Below are 20951 nucleotides of genomic sequence, written 5' to 3'. Positions count from 1 at the left end.
TGCGGTGAGAAGGATGTGTGTGGGTAAATATGTGAATGTACATGACTGTGTGTGTGTGTGTGTTTAAGGTACTACAAAGACTATACTGATAAACAACAAAGAACCTTCCTCCTCAGTCCCAGCTAAATTGGCTCTATTTATTTATTTAAAATACATAACTGTGCAAAAGCCCTGAGCAACTCTCCACTTCTTTATGTTTCTCTGGGAAAATGGGAAATAGGTGCAGTGATTTATTGAAATATCTGGACACATAGAAAGAAATACATTTGCAGTCTTCATCACAGCCTGAACTCTTAGCCAAGCTCTCTTGTAATTTCTTTAAGTAGTCTTCAGGAATCGTTCTCCAGGCTTCTTTGAGGACATTGGAAGCTCTTCTTTGCATGTTGGCTGTCTTTTGTTCTATGTTAAGATGATCCCACACGACTTCACTATTGTCACTACTGGCTAAAATGCAGCCCCAGAACATGAAAGAGCCTCGGGCATGTTTTACAGATGCTTGTAGATATTGTTATACCTATCTTTTGACCTCCTCCATAAGTACTGATGACAATGTTAAACACAACAAATTTGCGATCTTGATCGGACCCATTGTCGCTGATTTTTAGTCCAGTTCTTGTGTAATTTGTCATGCTTCAGTAGCCAGATGAGCTGAAGATGCACTGATCCACATGAAACTCTCAGGTCAGGACTTTTATATACCGTTTTTCTCCTGTAGCTGGGCTTCGTTTTTCAGTCTCGGCACTTCTTTGGTCATCCACTTTTTCACTTTCCTAATTTTTTTAAGGACACTCTGCATGCCATGTTGAAGCGTGGCAAGTGTTTTTGGGAATCTACTTATTGCTGGAAGAGTACTTTTATGTCCATTGGACGGTACTCTCACGCTACCATATATTGGAAGGTAAAAAAATAAATAAAAAAAATCTCAAGAATACTGCCTTAGGGATAAATATAAAGTAATCAGAATTGGTCCCAGGACAGAACCCTGTGGAACTTCATCATTCAGTGCAAATGTTGTTCTGTGTTTTTGTTTTAAATTTAAACAGAACATAATAAGCAGAACACTTTTTAATTTGTTATCACACAATTTGTCCAGCAGAATGACTTCCACGCCATTGTTTATGATCTTCTGAGCTGTCTACAGCACCTGTAGCAGAGCAGCATCACAGCAGATGGTGGTGTGTAGTCCTGGGTCGTCTTTACAGTAAGCTGGAAACAATCCATGAGCTCTCTTCGCAGGTTAATGGAGTTGCTGGGTATGTACACACACATCTACAAGACCCCAAATATTCTCAATTTTGAATATTCCTAAATTTTGAACCCCCATCAAACATTTACCCCTGAAATTCTCTACTGGTTGGTTCCAGCTATAATAAAATGTGAAGCTCACTACAAACCACAACATTTATAGTGTAACAATTCAAAATAAGCTGTAAATATAGAAAGATTTCTACTTTCTACTCTGTTTCTGAAATAAAACCTTTTGAGGTTGTAAGCACTTCCATACTCTTGCTAAAGCTAAAACCGCCCATTAACTGATTCCCAGGATCCAGAAAGAGATGCTTTCTCGACAACATTAATACTAACTCAGTCGGATACGTATTTGTAAAGACCAATTTAGTCTTTTCTTACATTTGTAAAGAATCCTTCCAAAGATTCCTGGATCCAGATCACTTCTGGATTGGGCGATCCTCCACTTCTGATCATTTCCTTTAATGAAAATCTTTCCATAATCTTTTAAAGGTTCACAAAAAACAAAGACTGATCAGGATGTCTTGAAACGTATCTGCCTTCACAGTCTGCAGACTCAAAGGTCTGCTGTAGAACAATCGACAAATCAACAGTTTACTACAGCCAGCGCACATGTCAAAGAAAGTACAGAAGCCAGGACGTTTTATACAATACGTTTATGTACACTTTACACTTCATTAACAAAACAGCCATCTACAATAACAGGGATAGGACTGTGAACGAGGAGGGTTCTGTCTCCAACATAATGCTTCAGCAAGTGGCTCTGATCCTTTTTATTTGGTTTGTTATTGCTGTCCTTCAACTCCAACAGTCTCTGTAATATCCAGTGTGTGTGTTGAAGAGTGATCGGGTGGAGGTGCTGCTGTAGAAAAATACTAATAAAATCATCCTGCTAAACTTTCAAGGCGCCATCTGTCTCTGGCCTTCACGTGTCCAGAGGCAAGGGGGCCACAATATAAACTAAAATCCAAATAGGAAGGGAAAAAAAACCCAACTATATCAAACAGCAAAGGTCAACAGCGAGAAAATTGCTCCCTCTTTAGCTGAATTCATACATTGTTGAACTCGTACATCTCTGCCTGCCTTTTACTGGTGTATAAAAACATTTCCGTCATCTTTAATTCCCGTAACGTACATTTCTGAAGGGTATCAGCCTTGAAAACATTATATATTTATAGATATTTACACCCTTTAGTCAAACACAATCTCAATTTGGTTTTCTGACGTTCCCAACAAACAAATGTCCTCCTGTTCCGAGTGCATCAGCAGCCTCAAAGACAGCCGGCCACACCTCATGCTTTGTATGTCTTCTTAGGTTTTTGGCAGGCACAGTCCTTACTGGTTGTCATTTGTCATATGGCATGATTCTCTCTCCTTATAACACACAGACGCACATAGAGAACAATCGGCAGAACAAAGGCACTCTGGGAAGGACTGGGGTGACGTGTGTGTGTGTATTTGAACTAGGGTGGGTTGGCCCCTCTAATGCCTCTAACTGCATACAAAACCTGAACAGCAACTTGTTTTGCCCTTAGTGTCGCTCTCTATGTTCCTGTGTGTGTGTGTGTGTGTGTGTGTGTGCGCGCGCGCTCCAGAAAGATCCAGGCACATGAGGAGGGGGAGGAGGAGCAGGAGGAGGTGGAAAGGGAGGACACCAGCAATCATCGGCTGCTGCTTGACAGTCCGTGCTCAGTTGCTTCAGTCTAACATGAACCTCTGAGTCCATCTGCTCAGCAGTTTAGTCTCCACAATTAGCTCCTCCTCCTCTTCATCGCGTCTGCTGATCGTGCTGGGCAGGCGGGTGAAACAGTAGGAAGGGGGGGGGGGGGGGGGGGGGAGGAGACATCCAAGGAGGTGAAAACAGGGTAAACATTCAGGCATGAGATCAACCGGCCCCAGCTGCCAGAGAGGTCCTCCGAGGCTTTCAGCCGTCCCTTCTACCCATAGTTCTCAGGGATGAAGCAGGGGGTGTCTTTGATTGGTTGCTTTTCAGAACGACGATGATTAGAGGCCGGTTTGGTTTTCCAGTGGTTATTTCACGCAGAGCAGGCCGCCGACGTTGGCTACAAACTCCTCCAGGCTTTTGAGGAAGGCAACCTTCTGCTTGCGGTCCATGGTGGGTGGCGTGCTGCTGGCTGTCAGCTTGTTGAAGGCGTCGGCTAACCGCTGGTAGATTATGGCGTCTCTCTGAGAGGACAGCAGGGTCTCAACCAGCTCCGAGTACTCCGCCTGACATGGAAAACCAATGTAGCATCAGATTAGTGTCAAACGAAGGCAAGGGTTAAAGCAGATAGTATTATCCCTCTTTCATTATAATACATTGAAAAATTGTTTTAATTTTATAATTTATATTGTTAAAAAGAAGAAAACATACACAAGATTCAATGTTCCAGTTTACAGTGTAATCCACTGCAGCGTACACGTCATAGTCACATGTCGGTATCTCTGCTTGCAATTCTGTAAAATTTCCCAACTTTTAAATAAAGTATTCATTATTTTATAAAAATGAACACTAGTAGTTTGCAGAGGATTTAATGAGAAAAGAAGTGGAGGAGTTCAAGTATCTCGGGGTCTTGCTCACGAGTGACGGGAGAGGGGAGTAGGAGATCGACAGACGACGGACGCTGCACCGGTCCTTCGTGCTGAAGAGAGAACGGAGTGTAAAAGCGAAGCTCTCAATTTACCGGTCGATCTATGTCCCTACCCTCACCTATGGTCATGAGCTGTGGGTAGTGACCGAAAGAACAAGATCGCAGATACAAGGGGCAGAAATGAGCTTCCTCCAAAGGGTGGCTGGCCTCTCCCTTAGAGATAGGGTGAGAAGTTCAGCCATCTGGGAGGGGCTCAGAGTAGAGCAGCTGCTCCTCCATATTGAAAGTAGCCAGATGAGGTGGTTTGGGCATCTGACGAGTATGCTTTCAGGGCATGTCCCACCGGGAGGAGGCCCCGGGGCAGACCCAGGACACGCTGGAGAGGTTATATCTCTCGGCTGGCCTGGGAACCGCTTGGTGTTTCACTGGACAAGCTGGAGGTGGTGGCCGGGGAGAGGGAGGTCTGGGCTTTTCTGCTTAGGCTGCTGCCCCCGCGACACGGCCCCGGATAAACGCAATGGATGGATATTCAGAAAATAGATTTAATGAATATTAGTTGTTTACTGTCATGAAAATAACATCCAAAATGTTTTATCTTTGGGTATTAATGTCATGTGGCCTTTTAACTGCATTTGTGTATGTTTGTTTAGTTGTCACTATACGCTAAAAGTCAGTATTATAAGTATATAAATAAATACATAGTTGGAATCTGCATATCTTTCAACCACTTTATGCCCGATGTAATAGCTCTGGTTGAAAGAATAACTACTCGCACATCACAAAACTGGTCAAGTTTTTGTGCAGCTGTGTTTTTGCAAACTAGCCACTAGAGGGCTTCTTGCGTCATTTATGAAACTGTGCCTGCACGCCAGGAGCAACTCAGGTCCCAGTAAAGGGATTTTCTTACATATACAGTTGTTACTTTTAAAAATGTGCCGTCACATTTAACTGTAAGGCAGAAACAGAAAGCCAGCTTGTTTCAATCATTTGCTAAAAGCGCACAAAAAAGGAGGAAAAAAACCAAAAAGCTTTATGTCCAGTAATCAACACATTTTTGCCACTGAGTAAAAGTCTGTTAATAACGGCACAGTTGTGGGTTTCAGCCTGAAGCACTTCTGTATTTGATGAAGCCCACATTTTAAAATGCTGCTTAGAAAAGAAATTCCAATTTAGAAGCTGAACAAAAGCAGAGCCTGGGAACCTTCAAAAAGAAAGACCTTCAGCATCTTAAAAGCCTTCATTTGTTGCACAGAACAAGAGAGGGAGGGAAAAAAGATTTTCACTGAGCTGCATGCACTGTGTGTTACTCACCTGGTGCAGGCACACGAGTGTGTAGAGGGCTTCTCCTGCCGCCACGGTCATCTCTGTGTTGTGTTTTTGCAGGACCAGCATGTCAAACACCAACTGAGTGCACAGAGGACGGCATGAGCTGGTGTGCATTTGTTTACTTATTAGTACTCCCCCCCCCCTTTCTTCCTTTATAAAAGTTTTATTGTAATGCTGTCATGACAACATGAAGTGCGTATCGTACCTTGAGGAAATGACGGGTGGCGATAAAGAGAGGAGAGTCCTTCTCCTGGTTTTTAGCGCACTGTTCAGCCAGAGGAGACAGAGCCTCCAAACACAGCTGGCTGATTTCAGAACTCATCCTGAAACAGATGTTAAGGAGCACAAACTATTTTGACAAAATCATTTTTGCCTGTTGACAGGCTCGTCCACAGCTGCAGCAGGCAAACAGGAAAACGACTAAGTGCAAGAAAAGAACAAATCTCCCGTGGTGTGGCCTTCTGAGTATTTAGAAAGATTGTTGCCGTATTCCAGACAACATCTATGTCAACAGTTCTATGTAATTATGTAATTATGCAGGCTACATACTGAACTTAAAGGATAGAAAAAGGATCCTATTCCACTAGTATCAAACCAATATCAATACCAGCGTTGAGATCAATGCTATCGATATTTGGATCAATCCGCCCACCTCTACAGCCAATATGTGGATATTCTACAGATACTGGATATTCTCTCATAAATCCCACCATAACAATCAATACTGCTGGCACAGCAAGAGGATACGAGGTCATTCCCAGCTCCAGGGAGAACATGAGGCTCTTGAAGAGGTCTTCTGGCAGCTGTGGGATCTTTTCTGGAAAGATCTCACAGATGAAGGTGATGAGTTTGTAGTACTGGTTACACAAAGAGGGGAACTGGAAAATAACGAGAACAGGATCAGCGTGAGCTCACATATGTCACAGACATGATATTATATCAATATATAAAGAGACATCCGTGATTATGTTTTACCTTGAGCAGGTCCTGAGACATGAGCGGAAGAACTATATTGACACCATAGAGAACGACATCTGCAGCGGATACTGTTCGATTGGATGCTGGTGTTCCCTGGTCTTGATTTCGAAACACATCATCTAGAACGCACAGCCACTTGGTCAAGTTTAAACTTTAGCAACGTCTTCTTTTTAAGAGGAAAAATACGCAAAATCTATTTTTTTAAAAACCTCACCTGTGTCGCTGAAGTCGATGAACTCTTTGGAGAGCAGGTTTGTGAGCAGCTCCATGATGAGCAGCAGGTCCTGGTACTGGTCCTCCTCGGCCGTGGCATCGCTTCGCTTCCTGCTCTGGTTGTTTTTGGAGTAGACCTGCAGCAGCGTTAGGCACGCCTCGTACAGCTTCATGGACTTGGTCTGAATCAGGAGTACACAAGTGACCACTATTACAACTGTGCTTCCATGACGATAAAAATGCTAACCTACAGCCTCCCAGTCGATGCCTCTATGGTATCAATTTGAAAACCCTAGGTGACATCTTTCTCAAGTGATTGTGTTTACAAAATCCTCAGGAAAACAGACCTCTGACCTTAGTCTTGAGGTCAGAGTCACCAAGTTTCAAAGTGATCCAAGATTTGCGTTAGATGGTGTCAAATTGAAAATCCTATGTTTGGTTGCCAGTGCAGTTTTTTCCTTCTTCAGAAATATATTAAGTGAGTCTTGGACATACAGTTGGAGTTTGTTTCTATGCCAGATGGAAAACCACCAGCATTTTATACTTTAAAACCTTGTCTGCAGGTAACACAGTGGAAACGTCTCTCACCTCTCCCAGGTAACAGATCTGTTTGTGAGCCACTTCCACAAAAACCTCAATGATGAGGTTGATTGTTTCCGGTGTGTTACTGTAAACCTGGGTGACAAAAGAAAAAAAAAAAAGGTGTTGTCAGATCAGATTCAGGTTTTAATTCAGCTCAATAGAGATTGACAGACCACGTGACTTTTGCACATTGCATGCTGGGAACTCGTGGCAAAACAATCCAAGTACCGCATCAAATGCAAGCATTTGCAGCACCGCAAACCTTCATTCTCCGGTTCCAATAAATTCTTGCTTTTTCTTTGCCCCCCAAAAAAATTATGTACAAAACGAAGGAGAACAATGCCGGTCCGTACAAAGACAGACTCAACGAAAAGTCAAAGAAAAGATACGAGGAAAAAATCAAAGGAGTGAAAGGGTCAGACCCTCACGAGCACACAGAGTGGACAAAAGACGTTAGCGTGCTGCCCAACTTTCACCACGCTCATATTTATAATTATACGGTTCTTGGAGTGAGTGCATGCACTCATGAAGTTTAGTAACTTCAGGTCACTGCAACAAGCCCAGGTACAGTTTACCGACGGATGGGTGCAGGACCTTGAAATGCACCGTGTAGAACGAAAGACCATCGTACGTATCATAAGTTTACCAGTCTCACAAATTGTCGTCATAAATACACATTCGTTAACCGTTTATTAATAGGACCTTTGAGCTCAACGGTAATTAATTAGCAGTGGAAATAATTTCTGGTAGCATCACAGAAATGTAGCAGTGACAATAATATTGTATGCTGTAATCGTACTGGGCAATTAGTGATACAAAACACCTGTTTTATCCTGTGAATAAAAGTATGTGTTTTTGTCAATGTACCATAATAACAGAAGCGAAACGCAATATTGTGTCAGGACAATTTACTATTTATGCACAATAAATAAAGGAGCATAGCGCGACAATTTCTGTTCAGCGCCAGACTTAATTGGTGATATAGGTTACAAGCATGTTAAGAAAAATGATGTTTTAACTACTACAAAACACTGACCTTTGCCAGTGTTTTGCTTGGAGCAGACTAACATGTGAGCTGGAGTGTTCTGGGACGTTATATTTGGTATATCCAGGCCATCCGTCGGCTCTTCAACGACGTAATCCGATAACAACCGATCTCTTTACCCGTCGGCTTCCCGTGGCTGTCATGCGACCGGCTATTGCAGTTAATAATACAACAGCTTCTTGACATTTTTTGCGTTTCTTTTTATCGCTGTGTAACTGATTTCAATTGAAAGCCTGCGTGCGCTAGTACCTCTTGCCACGAGTTCCCAGAATTCTTTGCGGTTTTACCCCTGAGTGACGTCACATTTTCAATCTCTATATCTACAGGGTTAGATTCTGTTACCTCCATGAGGCCAATGCAGCTGGACAGGAAGTCCATGAGGAAAGAGAAGAGCGAGGCCACGTTGTCGATCTGCGTCGCCTCTGCGATGCCACACAACGCCTCCAACGTAGCGACGATTTCCTGTTTGACAGCTTCTTCTTGGCTGATCTGAGCAAAGTTCTCTTGGTTGATGAGGTTAAGAAAACGCTGCTGGAGCGGGTGAAGCACCTGCAACGACAGGCAGAAGGTCAGATGGCGAGACAGTGCATTAGAGCTACAGAGTATTTGACTACCGGTATAATGTAGAGTCACTGGCCACTTAATTAGGCACAACTGTTCAACTGTTGCTTGTTAGCAAAAAGCGCAGCAACCCATTGCACTTGCAGATACTGGCAAAATAACCTTCTTAAGTTCAACCGAGAATGGGGATGAAAGGTGGTTTATGTGACTTTGAACATGGCATGGCTGTTGGAGTCCGACGTGCTTGTTGGAGCATTTGAGAAACTGCTGACCTAGCAGGATTTTCCCAACAAAACCATCTCTGGATTTACAGAAGATGATCCACAAAAAAAGAGGAAATTCTCTGGGCACATATGCCTTGTTGATGTAATGTCAGGCTCACCAAATTTGGTGATGAGTCTCAATTTCTGCTGTGATGTTTCAGACTGGTGATGGTGTAACTGCGTGGAGGATATTCAAGACCCTCCTTGTAACCCTTTAAAGGGTTTGCCTGAACTCAATCAAACAAAGTGACTTGAACAAGTAGGATAAAAGAGAATTTTCTGTCCATGTAAACAAACATCACTACAGTAGAGATCAACCAAAGCCGTGTTTGATCAGTTGTCAGGTGCTTCGCTCTACTTCCAAACACAGAGCGATCTGACTTCAGACAGAACAGCTGTACGGACCGACAGCTGCGACCTCACTCCTACACTCACCATAATTACTTTGGAGTCATTGTGGCTTTGCACCCCCGTTTACTACTGTCAGCTTATTAAGAAAAGGACCTCCAGGATCACGGCGAGGATCATGTTATACACACGGGAGAAAGACTAAACGCAGGAATATTATCGACTTCATCCATCTGTCCTAATCCTCATAGCTCACTGAACTCTGTGCAGCTCCTCATCTCTAAACAGGACTAAATAATTTGATTTTTTTTTTTGAAAGGATTTTTTGTGATTTTTAGAGCTGTAATGTTAAAAAGAATTGCAAAAAGCTTTGGCTTGCTAGATTTGACAGACGATGCTACAAAAAGATAAAACTGTGCAAGACGAGAGAAGTAGTTAGAGAAGCAGGCTGCAAACAAACAGATCAAACCCACTTTATACGGGAAAACAACTTAATGCGTCACAAGCACTTGAAACAATTATCCGATGCACAGAGACACACACTGACTGCTTCTTAGCAACGCCGCTCATTACCAAAATGTCACGGCCTTTTACATTTTACTCTTCTGCTAATTCTCCTGTTTCACTGTACTAAGACTTCATTTACTTTGCTCCCCCCCCCCAGTGCAACCACTACTACTAAACAATCATTAATCAGTAAATCACTTAAGTACTTCTACACGTATCAGCACACCTCAGCCCAGTACTGCTGCTTGGCATCAGAGTCCATTTGTGCAAAGCCTCCCAGGACCAGAGCCTTCATCAGAGTCCTCTGCACGGAGCTGGACAGCAAGTGGAGAGGTGGGCTGCGGCTGGCAAATTGCTTCGCCAGGTTCCACCAGCTCTCACACTGCACCACGATGTTTGCCCTGAATGGAGAGGGAGGCAACGGGTCTGTTAGAGTCTGACGATCCACTGTGACTCCTGCCCAGTGCTAACCAGAGAAAAGAATAGATTTTCTTATAAAAATCTGCATTTATCAACACAAGATGTGAAGGGAGATTTAATATTTTTGAAAAGCAAGCAAACATGCTCATGGTTAAATTATATGTGGTTATATTATGTGTAACAAATGTGTCATTGGGGAATGGGAAGGTCATCTAAACATTCAGTTTAAATACTGAACATTTATTTCCGATTACCTGAAAACATTATTTGTCTATCAAAGAGTAACATGTTCTTACCTCTCCCGCTTCTCTACCAGCGTCACCAGCAGCTCCACGGTGTCGTTGGCTAGCTCAGCCTCTGAGCTCCACACGGTCAGGTTGTTGATCACCTTTTCCAGGAGATATCCCACAATCCACTGGGCCCCCTCTGTGTCGGCACCAAACGCTGTGCTGAGGGGGATGCTGATCTGAGGAAGGGTAGAAAAGGATGAGCTGGATAGAAGACGACTGCCTGCTTTATGGCCATTATTGGAGAAAAATACCAACTGGTGCAAAAATGTGTATTACAGCGACAGTGTAGAAAAGATCTGATTGATGAAGCGATCGGTTAGCTCAGCCTTATACCTGCCCATAGAGCTTCTCGTCCACGAGCAGATACGTCTTAGCCCATCGTCTGAGGAACCACACGATGTCCTTCCCCATTTGCGGGCTCAAAAGCTCCGTCAGATTCGCTCTGGTTGCCCTGGACTCCACTTCTGACGTCCTCAACACCGCTGACAGCAACCTGAAGGCAAAGGAAGTTGGATTTAGAGCTTCACCGCCATCTTTTTTTTGTTTTGTTTTTACAAATCCTATCCGTTAACAGCACCTAGAGGTATATTTGTCACACAAAAGCACCCTACACAGGTTTCACAGGTAGTCCAGCTCCACCAGGATGGCATATCAACATCCGCCATTGCCAGGAGGTTTGCTGTTTTTCCCAGCACAGTATCAAAAGCATGGGGGACATTCCAGGAGACAGGAAGTTACTCAGGAGAGCTGGACAGGGCCGTAGAAGTCCCAAAGAAGGAACAGAATGAGCACTGCCAGAGCCAAAAAAATTGACCTTCTGCATGACACTGTTGCAAATGTCTCTGATCAAACAATCAGAAAAAGACTTCATGAGGGTTGCCTGAGGGCCTGAAACCCTCTAATGCAGACCTTCCTAAAGTGTGGGATGCAATAACAGATGGCAGAAAGGAAAAGACTCAACTGCAGGGTTGCAAGCAGAGAGTGAAGATGTGAAAAAGGTCTCTGAAACACGGGAACGTCTTGGTACCTGCAATCAGGCAGGCTTGCAAATTTCTATCCTTGTTGAGCTGCCTTAAATAAAACATTGATTTTTAGTTCACAAACACTTGTAATGACTAACTACTCCTGACATTTTGGAGATGTTAGCTCTTTATACAGTAAAGTTACAGCAGGATACAAATAATATCAGGCTGATCCTGTCACGATTTGTTCCCCCGGTTCAAATCACAGACAAACAGGATCCCACAGCTGTTGATGTTTTTAAACCCATTTTGCACAGAGAGGCACTTTTTGAAAAATGTATTGATAGCAATGTTGAATATTATTACACAGGAAAAAAAAAACTACACGTAAAATAATCACACCGTGACGCCTCTGCCTTTGTAAACGGAGGGACAGTAACTGCGTGTGTGTAAGCGTGTAAAACCTGCAGATAGTCAGATTAACAGTATTTTGTTTCTGCAATTCCTCTCATGTAAACAATAACGTGGCGCACAGCGTGACGTGAAAAAAGGCACATCCCTTTGACGCTGCGTGACGAACCCTGTATTCCTCGTCCACACGGAAACGCAAAAAAGGAGTTTTAAAAATCTCAGTTTTCGGTGATTTGAAACGCCGTTTCCGTGTGGACGACACAGCTGCGTTTACAAAAATACCCGTGTAGGTGCGGACGTAGCATAAAAGAGTTAGTGGTTTATTTATTGCAGTTTACTTGTATTTGCTTAATTGTTTACTAAATGTTTGAGGTGTGAAATAAACTGCAATGGAGCAAAATATGTGTGTGTGTGGTTGGAGGATGTGTTTGTGCGTGCGTGCGTGTGCGTGCGCAGGGGGGGGGCGCGAACATTTTTCTGTAAAACAAAGGGGGGCCCAGCGAAAAAAGTTTGGGAACCACTGCTCTAATGAGTCCATATAAGCAGACTGGCATTTGTCATTGATTACCAGAATTGGCAGGCCCACCACTGGCACGCTGTGGTTTTCACACACTGAGCAGAAGTGACAGATGTGAAAAGGTCTCGAGAAACCACGGAGAACGTCACGCTTGTAACCGTTTAACATGGTTCAGCATGTTCAGTGTCTTTATTTCTATCCATTTTGAGATGGCCAATAAATATACCAATGTTGAATATACAGCTCTGGAGGAATTAAAACGCAACAAGGAGACTATGGAGAGACTGTGTAGACACTTTATACTTATACCCTGTGCACAGGCATATTTAATGCCTGGCCATTGATTTTATTGTTAGCAACGAAATTATACCCCACCGCTACAGCAAAATGATCACATATCAGCTGATGATCCTCTTGCTGCCCGTGTGTTAAAGAGTAAGCTTCCCAGTCCACACACACACACACACACACACACACAATACAAAAGGACAGAGAGACAGAGGGCTTATAGCAGCTTACAGGAGGACAGTGCACAGTTTCACATTGTTTGCAGAAAACAAAACCACGCTGACATTTATGGGGCTGGGGTCGCCCGCTCGCTATTGGGAAACCTGATGCCATCAGCCACTCATATCTGCAATCCACCACACACACACACACACCTATACACAATGAACAATCTAGAAAAGACAACAGCACCATGACCTTCAACAGACAACATCAGTGGCTGCTGTGAATGTCTATTGTCGTCACTGTGATCTCTCTCACACACACACACACACACACACACACACACACACACACACACACACACACACACACACACACACACACACACACACACACACACACACACACACACACACACACGAATGCCTTTAAACAGACGAGCATCCAGTGCAATGATAAAGCCTCTGAGCAGCCCAAGGCTCCCAACACTGCAAGCTGCACAGCTAATAGATGCTAAAAAATAAATCCTATCCGGTAACAGCTCCTAGAGCTATACTTTGCATGCTTGAGCGTATTTAATTATCTGCTGGTGTATTTTTAGCACCAACATTTTGCACTAATGTACAACAATCCCAGAGTAACAACAGTGCGACACAGAAACTAGAAAAAATGAATGAGGTGCTGCCGTCGTAAAAGAAAAAAAGCTGGAAATATCAGCCACCCTCAGTAAAAACTCAAATATTTGTGAATTACACTGATGCATGTTTTGTCATACGTGTGCATTTATATTTAAAAGAGTCAAAGGAGCTTGCAAAGAAAAGCGTCTGGACTTCTTTAAGTTACTTGAAGACGTTTCACCTCTCATCCGAGAAGCTTCTTCAGTTCTAAGGTCAAATGGTGAGGTGCAAGCTCCTTTGACTACGATGACCTGGATGACTGAGAACCTTCACAGATATATTTAAAAGAGTTTGTCTGGACCGCCCAACATTAAACTATCGTATTACCACAGTACGTGTTCCTGTGTTTTTACAGCTCCACATTCAGACCTGAGTGAATGCAAAGAAACGAGCCCACCTTTAGATTTATGGGACAATAACGGTGACAAACTTTGCGTCCAACTAACTCCCGGCAGTGAGGAAACTGCACGTAGAGAGGGAGGCTTAGACTCAACACACAGTTTAATCTGTATGAGTCCAAAGATGTGATATCAGAATTATAAACCAGCAGTCAAAATGCAACAAAAAGCACAAAGCAAACAAAGATTCAACGTTTCTACAGTCTGGAGCTGCAAATTCTAACTTTTGAAAACAGCAATGAATGTGAGATTTAAGCATCTCAGCTACTCAGAAAAAATGGTTTTAACATGTGTGGGTCCCCGACTACTGGGCAACTACTTCTGCTGACATCTGAAGACACAATGACAAAACTCTCAGACAGCTGCTGGAACCTTAAACAGATTGTTGTCTGAACAGCTAAGCCAGAAGAGCAAGTAACAGCGTACCACAGCTCAACTTAAGATACTTAAATTTTTAAAAACATCTGAAAAAAAATGTGAAGGCTATGACAAAAAAACAAAACAAAAAGCAAACAAACATGAAATAAACAGAGCGCAATACCTGATCACAGAGTCTGTGCGGTTGCAGCCCGGTATGGACGAGGCCTTTTCTCCCGGTGAGCCGAGGATCTGCAGCGTTGTATTGATATCCACCTCTGTTGAGTGTTTGATGGAGAACTCCATCACCTCTGAGGGGATCAGCGGGGTTTCACCCTGAGGATCGTCTGCTAGTAGATAACCTAAAGAGCACAGACAAGTACAGGTAGCCACGTTGAAGCCTGCTCATTTTACTATGAGGGTAAAAGTGAAGTGAAGAAAAATTAACAGTTTAAGCTCTAACTTTGGCTTTTGTTTCATTTCCAGTCTTCTATGTTTGTAACTGGAACATTTTTTGCTCTTAGACTGTTAAAGGTTGGACTGTGATATATTTGCCAGAACATTCAATTTTTTTTAAAGATGGAGTGTTTAATGAACCTTCTGATGAAATTATAACAAAAAAATAAATGATTATTTATTGTGTCAGCCCCATAGACTCCCATGTTAAATGTTCTAACTTTACCACAGAAAAAAAAAACATGTTTACAACCTGACACAAGAATACCATTTTGGTCTCTCCAACTCATTCTTCCTTGATGCTAACAGTACAGGGAATACATTTTTATATACCCGACTTACGCTGTAGCTGCTTTAGCTAATAGGTGCACTGAAATAGGTCGCCTTATAAGGCAGTCACCTTCATTAATCAAATGACTGGGGTCTTAAAATGTGCTTATGGTGTTGGTTACGACCCTAAAGCTAAACTAAAGCTGTCAAAATGCAAGCTAAACAATTAATTCATTTAATTCAAATTAATATTATAATTAACTGCTAATTAGCAACTATTTATCAAAAATAAAATATGAAAACGGCATTGGTCATGTCAAAAACAGGCACAGCTCTACTTTCTCAGGGCTAGGGTGCTAATTGTTTGTAATAACTGAAAAGAGACAAATTTAGTGCAAAAAAAGTGTTGCATGCATGAAATACACTTACTCTGAACTCGTTTTAAAATTAGATTTGAGAGAAGAAGAAAAAAAAGGAGTCTCCTTTTGGGACACTTGTCAACCCTGCCTGAATGGTAATACAGAGAAATTCACAATAATGGCTGCAATATTTCATTAATTAAACCCACAGACTGGGTGGGGTTCTGTTCTTCTGTCCTACTAACACATAAAGCCATTAAATGGAAAAAAGCTGCACTGGAAAAAACATTTATGAGAACTTATTAAACAGCCATATTCTTTTCTACGAGAACATCAGATGGCTTCTCATTTACTTTCTCAAAGTGTATTCAATACTATGTGTGCATGTATTATTTTTGATCTTGGGAAGTTTGCACTGAACCCCAAACACTGGGAAACTACTCTCTACTCTCAGAAACAACCACCGTGAGGTAATGCAACAGTGCTGGATTTACAGTAACTGCAGGTTCAGAGAGGAGGGGGGAAACTGTATAACCACACACAAACGCAGTATGAGTCAATCTGTTTTTCGTAATATTTCTGTCCTGCTGCTGACCTGAGACCAGTATGAGCCAGTGAATGTCCTCATATAAGTCATCCAGGACTTTACGGTCCACTGATCCAAGGTCAGACGAGGCCATAAGGTGCTGCTGGGTCCTCTGCAGCTGGCCGTGCAGTCGTGTTACTCGGTCCTCCAGCAGGCTGCAAACAGGTCAAAATGGAAATATAAAAATAGAAACACAAGCAGTGCAGCACTTAAAAAAAACTAAAAGAATACAAAAAACTAACCAGATAAAGAAACAATCACCAGGTCACACCAGGTCGAGCTGGTAAGCTGCTGTGTGTTTACCTTGTGAGCAGAGGGATACAGTGGTCAGCTGCCACACGTCCCAACATGCCAATGCTGGACAGCTGGTCTGAGAACAGCTCTCTGTCGTCTTCCTGCAGCTCGTTGATCTCTTCCTCATCGTGAGAGGAAATCCCGTTCACCGACTGAGCGTGGTTCAGGAAAAGTGTGAGATAAATAACATGTTGCCGAGTCCAGTGTTCTTCGTGTACAGTAAAGAAAAAGGCTCACCAGGTTGCGCGTGCCGTCGGGAGCTGCCAAGTGACACTGGATGTATGAGTTGAAAACTTGGATGGCTGGCTGCACGAAGCACCCGCGAGGGAAATGCTCCTCGTCCTGCACGAGCGTTAGCCACGACTCCAGCAGCTTGTCATAGGCCTCCATGTAAACCATGTCATCCTTATCCAGCTGAAATTTATTATAAATTCATTTTAAGCAAAATTGGAAGGCCTGTGAACACTTATTACCGCAAAGTGAACTCTAAAACCTTTCTCTGAGAACTGGATTCGATGAAGAGGGGTCGAAACTCACCACTTCCTCCAGGGCGGCGCTGCGTCCAAACGAGCAGGTGAGCAGCGTGAGGCAGTTGATGAAGGAGGTAAAGAGGTCGCTGGGCAGTGCCGTTAAAATACTCCGTGGGAACATGGTGATCAGATTGGAGATGATATTAGAAATGCCGACTGCCTCCGAGTCCTCGATCTCAATCCTGAGAATGAGGATAATAAACTTTATGAGCTAACAGAGCTACAAATATGCAGCAGATTCATCTTTAAAGCCATAAATCAAGGTTTACTGTATCTGCTGTGGGAATACCAGCAGAAAATAAATGAAAGTAAACGTGATGCACATTTCAAACACTTTCAAAAAGCATCTGTTTAATTTTCAGTTAAAATCAGTGCTTTGGCCCAAGGAAGGCCAGTTTCCACTCCACAGGGTGAGGCTGAGGCCGAACTGGGGGTCACTTTCCGAGTTTCCCTGCTGGTGACGGAGGTTTGGAAACACACATGAAAGTTGATCCTTAACCAAAACTCGTGGGCAACTTGACCCCTGAGCTGTTTTCCACAGCTGCATCGGAGGTTATTTTTATAGTGTTTCAGCATCAAACACCACCACGCACGCACGCTGCAAGAATTCAATTTCAAAGAGCATTTTGTCATCAGATTGCACTGTGAAGCATGCCGTGACGGGACACACTGGAAATCATACTTTCCTCACATGCTGAATTCTGAAAATGAGATTTGAATGGTTTTAAATCAGTTTAAAGTGGGAAGAAAAAAGGACACGTGATAATGTCTTATTTCAAAAGGTTGTCAAAAAGGCAAAAACAAAACAGAAACAAAGGCCTTTAAAATCTTATTGTGTGTTAAGAATTTTGAAACTTATGGCTGGCCATTTATCCAACTCTGAAATATGTCCCATCTTTTATATGTGAGTTTTATGGGGGAAAAAGAAGCTCCACATGAACAACATAACTGATGAAACCAGGCTGGAACGGTTTCTCCAAAAAAAAAAAACAACAACTTCCTACTTAAAAGCAATACTTCTCTACTTAATAACAATAATATAAATAAAGGTGTTGCAAAGGGAATTTTATATACAGTATCTTTTTAAAACAACATCCTCGTGTCAATTGTGAGCATGAAGGCTTTTTTAAAACTAGCTGTACTGATGTTAAAGAGTTTTTGAAATATTCTGATAATATTTAATAATTATATCTCAACCAAATCATGTAGTGAGCAGGACATTAGACCCTCGTAAACTTTACAGTGTACAGACATGCTTGGCTTGCTACCAACGAGTGTGTTGGGCCCTTTATACCATGCTATAAGCTTTTGCTTACCCGATGTAATAAATGTCCAATTAAAGTATAATGAAAAGCCGCAGCGCCACTCCAAACCACCCTGAAGATTTCTTTTAATGTATTTGCACCTTCCTTGTGTTGCCTTTGCATTTGAGCTGACACACCTCTCCACACTCAGACCAAGTCAGAGAGTAACATTGTTAGAGAGCCTAGCCAAGGCCTCTCCGATGGACTTAAATTGCGAGCAGAACCGTTCAATCGATGTAGCTCGGCCGTCCCTCTCCACATGGTTTTCCGATGAGGCAACTGGAAAAAAGCTCCAAGAATAGGTCATTACAGTGAGTGAGAGTTGCTGAGAGGAGGAAAAAAAGAAAAAAGATAGAGACCCCTCCTCACTTGGTCACATGGTTCAACAGCGAGCATGTGTGTGCATTATGTGTCTGATCTGCACATACAAGTGCACCAATTTAATTCACATCAGAACCACAGTGACCTCACATACACCCACAATTAAATAGAAAACTTTTCTAGTATACTGTTTCAGACCCATGTATCACTTTGATGCAAAAACCCTAATTAAAAACATTACTGTGTTAAAATTATTTTTTTTTATATATGGCGACTTCTATTAATGGTTAATGCTAACATAAAGAGTGCAAGCCTGGTTACTAAAATTACCACCAAACTAAAGTATTATTCAGTATAAATATAGAATAAATGTAACTAAGTAAATGTGGGTTTTTTGTATGAATTGATTTTAAGCTTGTTTGGGCTAAAAACTAAAAAGTGATAAGCTGAAACTCAGTGAAACAAATGCTGACTAAGGTGAGTAAACCTATTCACATTGATCTTAGATTTCACGTATTCAAATATTAATCAGTGCCTTAAAAAAAACAAAGTATCTGATTGACAGACTTTGGTATTAAAGTCTTATTAAAGCGAAACACTTGTGATGCAATTTGCACAGAAACTCAAACCAGCAATTACAGTAAAAAAAAAATCAAATAAACTAAAGCAAGAGTGTCGTTTTTAAAAGGAGTACAGGGCTTGGAGTGATTCCACTGTTTTGTAGCCAAAACAAGTCAAATCGAGGTCGAGGTCCAAACATATCAGATTTTTTGCCAAGACATAAAATCTTTAATTATATTCTAAAAAGACCTGGAAGAGAGGCGGAAACCTAAAAATAGGAGTAACTGGATCTCATCTATTGCCTTATTTATCCTCTTATTGTTAAAAGCAGCTGCACTCTGAACCAGACTGCACTTCATTGGAAAGAAGAGAATTAAAACAGTCCCGGCTGGCACAACGACAAACCTGAAACCCTTCCTGAAGCTCATCGACATTCTGAAGGCCGCTACAACTCAGAAATTTTTATTCTGGAAATTTCATCAACTGATAATAAAATATAAAACCTTCACTCATTTCGTTTAAAAAAAAAAAAGGTCCAAATCTGGGTCAAAATTATTTCTCACAAAGGGCTCAGTAATAGTTTGAAATAACTTAAATTTCTCATCAATGCTCGCTACAACACGAAAACAGGTCCCATCTTCATTGAAACATTCAAGCATTTAACCTTCTCAAAGTGATTTAAATTGGGCAATCAGGCTGCAGGCATTTTTAGGGTTTTCAGAGAGAATAGGTTAGGCATCGCTGACCTAAAGGTGAAAGATCCAATGCTAAAATTCTGATGAGGCATATTACCCATAAAAACTAAACTATGCTAATTATAAAAACCTCTTGATATCTAATATTTTGAATTTTCCTAGAGAACAGCTAGAGTACTTGAAATTTACTAGAGAAATATCCTATTCACATTTAAGAACAAACATAAGTCAAGAATATTTGAATTTATAGGACTCTCACAGCTTAATCACATGTGTCCTTTAATAGTTGTGGAAATTCATTCTTCCACTTGACAGTTTTTCTTTTCATTATAACATTATAATATAATTTTTTTTAAGTGCCATCAGTTTTACAAAGTGAATCTGTTAAGAAAATCCAATTAGAAATCATCAAAACACTGTTTTAGAAAAAGGTTTGACTGGAAACATTTTTTCTAAATGCTGCAGTTTATAGATAGTTTTCATTAAAAACAGTCTGATTAAAGTGGAAGGTTGAAATCCAAGGTTAATCCAGCCAGGATGCTAACTAAGCGAGAAAAAGATGAATCAGTAGTTGAATTATCTGCAGCGATCGTTGGGTTTATCAGTTTGTTGCAGAGAAGATGAAGATAAGAACTACGTGTGAAGGCCACTGTTGTAGGTGAAGGATACATATTTGATCATTTTTGTTCATATAATCTCTAATGAAAGTATACGAACTGATCCAAAACATAAGAAGTAATCAGGAGTTTGGTAAGATCCAGCACCTGTGTTACGCACTCAGCAGTGTGTAACACCGGCTCTCCTACACTACAGATCCACTGAAAATATTTGTCCATCGACTAAAAATGTATTTTTTCTAGAAAAAAGAAAATGACTTCAAGGTTGTTCCAGTGTGCGGATTTTCTCGTTTGCATTTTGAATCATAATCAATTAGGCAAACAAGGAATTTGAAGAGAACACCTTGGACTTAATGTTTTGGTTCTCTGTCATTTTATAGACTGATTACATTAATATAAACTGAAGAAGTAAAAACAACAAAACAACTATTTATACTGGGACAAGGCTCAGACCGCCACTGGTTTCAGCCTGAAACCCAGCTTCAGCTTCTTAACCAGTAACTCTTGTCCCACCCTGCTGCTAAAAGATGGAGAAGTAACCTCTTTCAGTGCATCCTTCCCAATCCCAAAACACACTGATTGGCTGAACCCAGATGCAGAGACAATCAATAGCCTCGCAATATTCACCACAAGATCACAAGCTCTACACCTTCACAGGAGCACTGCTAACAAGCAGGTTCCAAAACAGGAACCCCAGACAGAGGAAGTGCTTTGGTTTCCACACACCTGCCAGCACAATTCATTGTGACAGCTGAATAGAGTCAGCCAAGGAATACAGCATAAATTAGAATATGCTTGCATATACATTGGTCTC

At 41.8% G+C, this 20951-nt stretch overlaps 1 protein-coding gene across 1 annotated transcript in view; it reads right to left on the bottom strand.

The window, feature by feature from the left end:
• Nucleotides 1–1887: 1887 nt before the first annotated feature.
• xpo4 (exportin 4) overlaps nucleotides 1888–20951 on the bottom strand; it is a 57296-nt gene continuing 38232 nt past the window's right edge. Inside the window, exons 9-24 of the mRNA XM_026144589.1 lie at nucleotides 16647–16821; nucleotides 16347–16523; nucleotides 16119–16261; nucleotides 15825–15970; nucleotides 14329–14506; nucleotides 10706–10865; nucleotides 10379–10548; nucleotides 9889–10063; nucleotides 8326–8532; nucleotides 6945–7031; nucleotides 6358–6538; nucleotides 6141–6262; nucleotides 5913–6043; nucleotides 5371–5488; nucleotides 5151–5243; nucleotides 1888–3477 (exon numbers count right to left, since the gene is read on the bottom strand). Of these exons, the coding sequence (XP_026000374.1) occupies nucleotides 3280–3477; nucleotides 5151–5243; nucleotides 5371–5488; nucleotides 5913–6043; nucleotides 6141–6262; nucleotides 6358–6538; nucleotides 6945–7031; nucleotides 8326–8532; nucleotides 9889–10063; nucleotides 10379–10548; nucleotides 10706–10865; nucleotides 14329–14506; nucleotides 15825–15970; nucleotides 16119–16261; nucleotides 16347–16523; nucleotides 16647–16821 (2461 nt within the window). The 3' untranslated portion in view covers nucleotides 1888–3279. The remainder of the gene's footprint in view (nucleotides 3478–5150; nucleotides 5244–5370; nucleotides 5489–5912; nucleotides 6044–6140; nucleotides 6263–6357; nucleotides 6539–6944; nucleotides 7032–8325; nucleotides 8533–9888; nucleotides 10064–10378; nucleotides 10549–10705; nucleotides 10866–14328; nucleotides 14507–15824; nucleotides 15971–16118; nucleotides 16262–16346; nucleotides 16524–16646; nucleotides 16822–20951) is intronic.

This window comes from Astatotilapia calliptera, chromosome 16 (genome assembly GCF_900246225.1).
Source record: "Astatotilapia calliptera chromosome 16, fAstCal1.2, whole genome shotgun sequence".
NCBI lineage: Eukaryota > Metazoa > Chordata > Actinopteri > Cichliformes > Cichlidae > Astatotilapia > Astatotilapia calliptera.
This window is presented reverse-complemented; position numbering and strand designations above follow the sequence as displayed.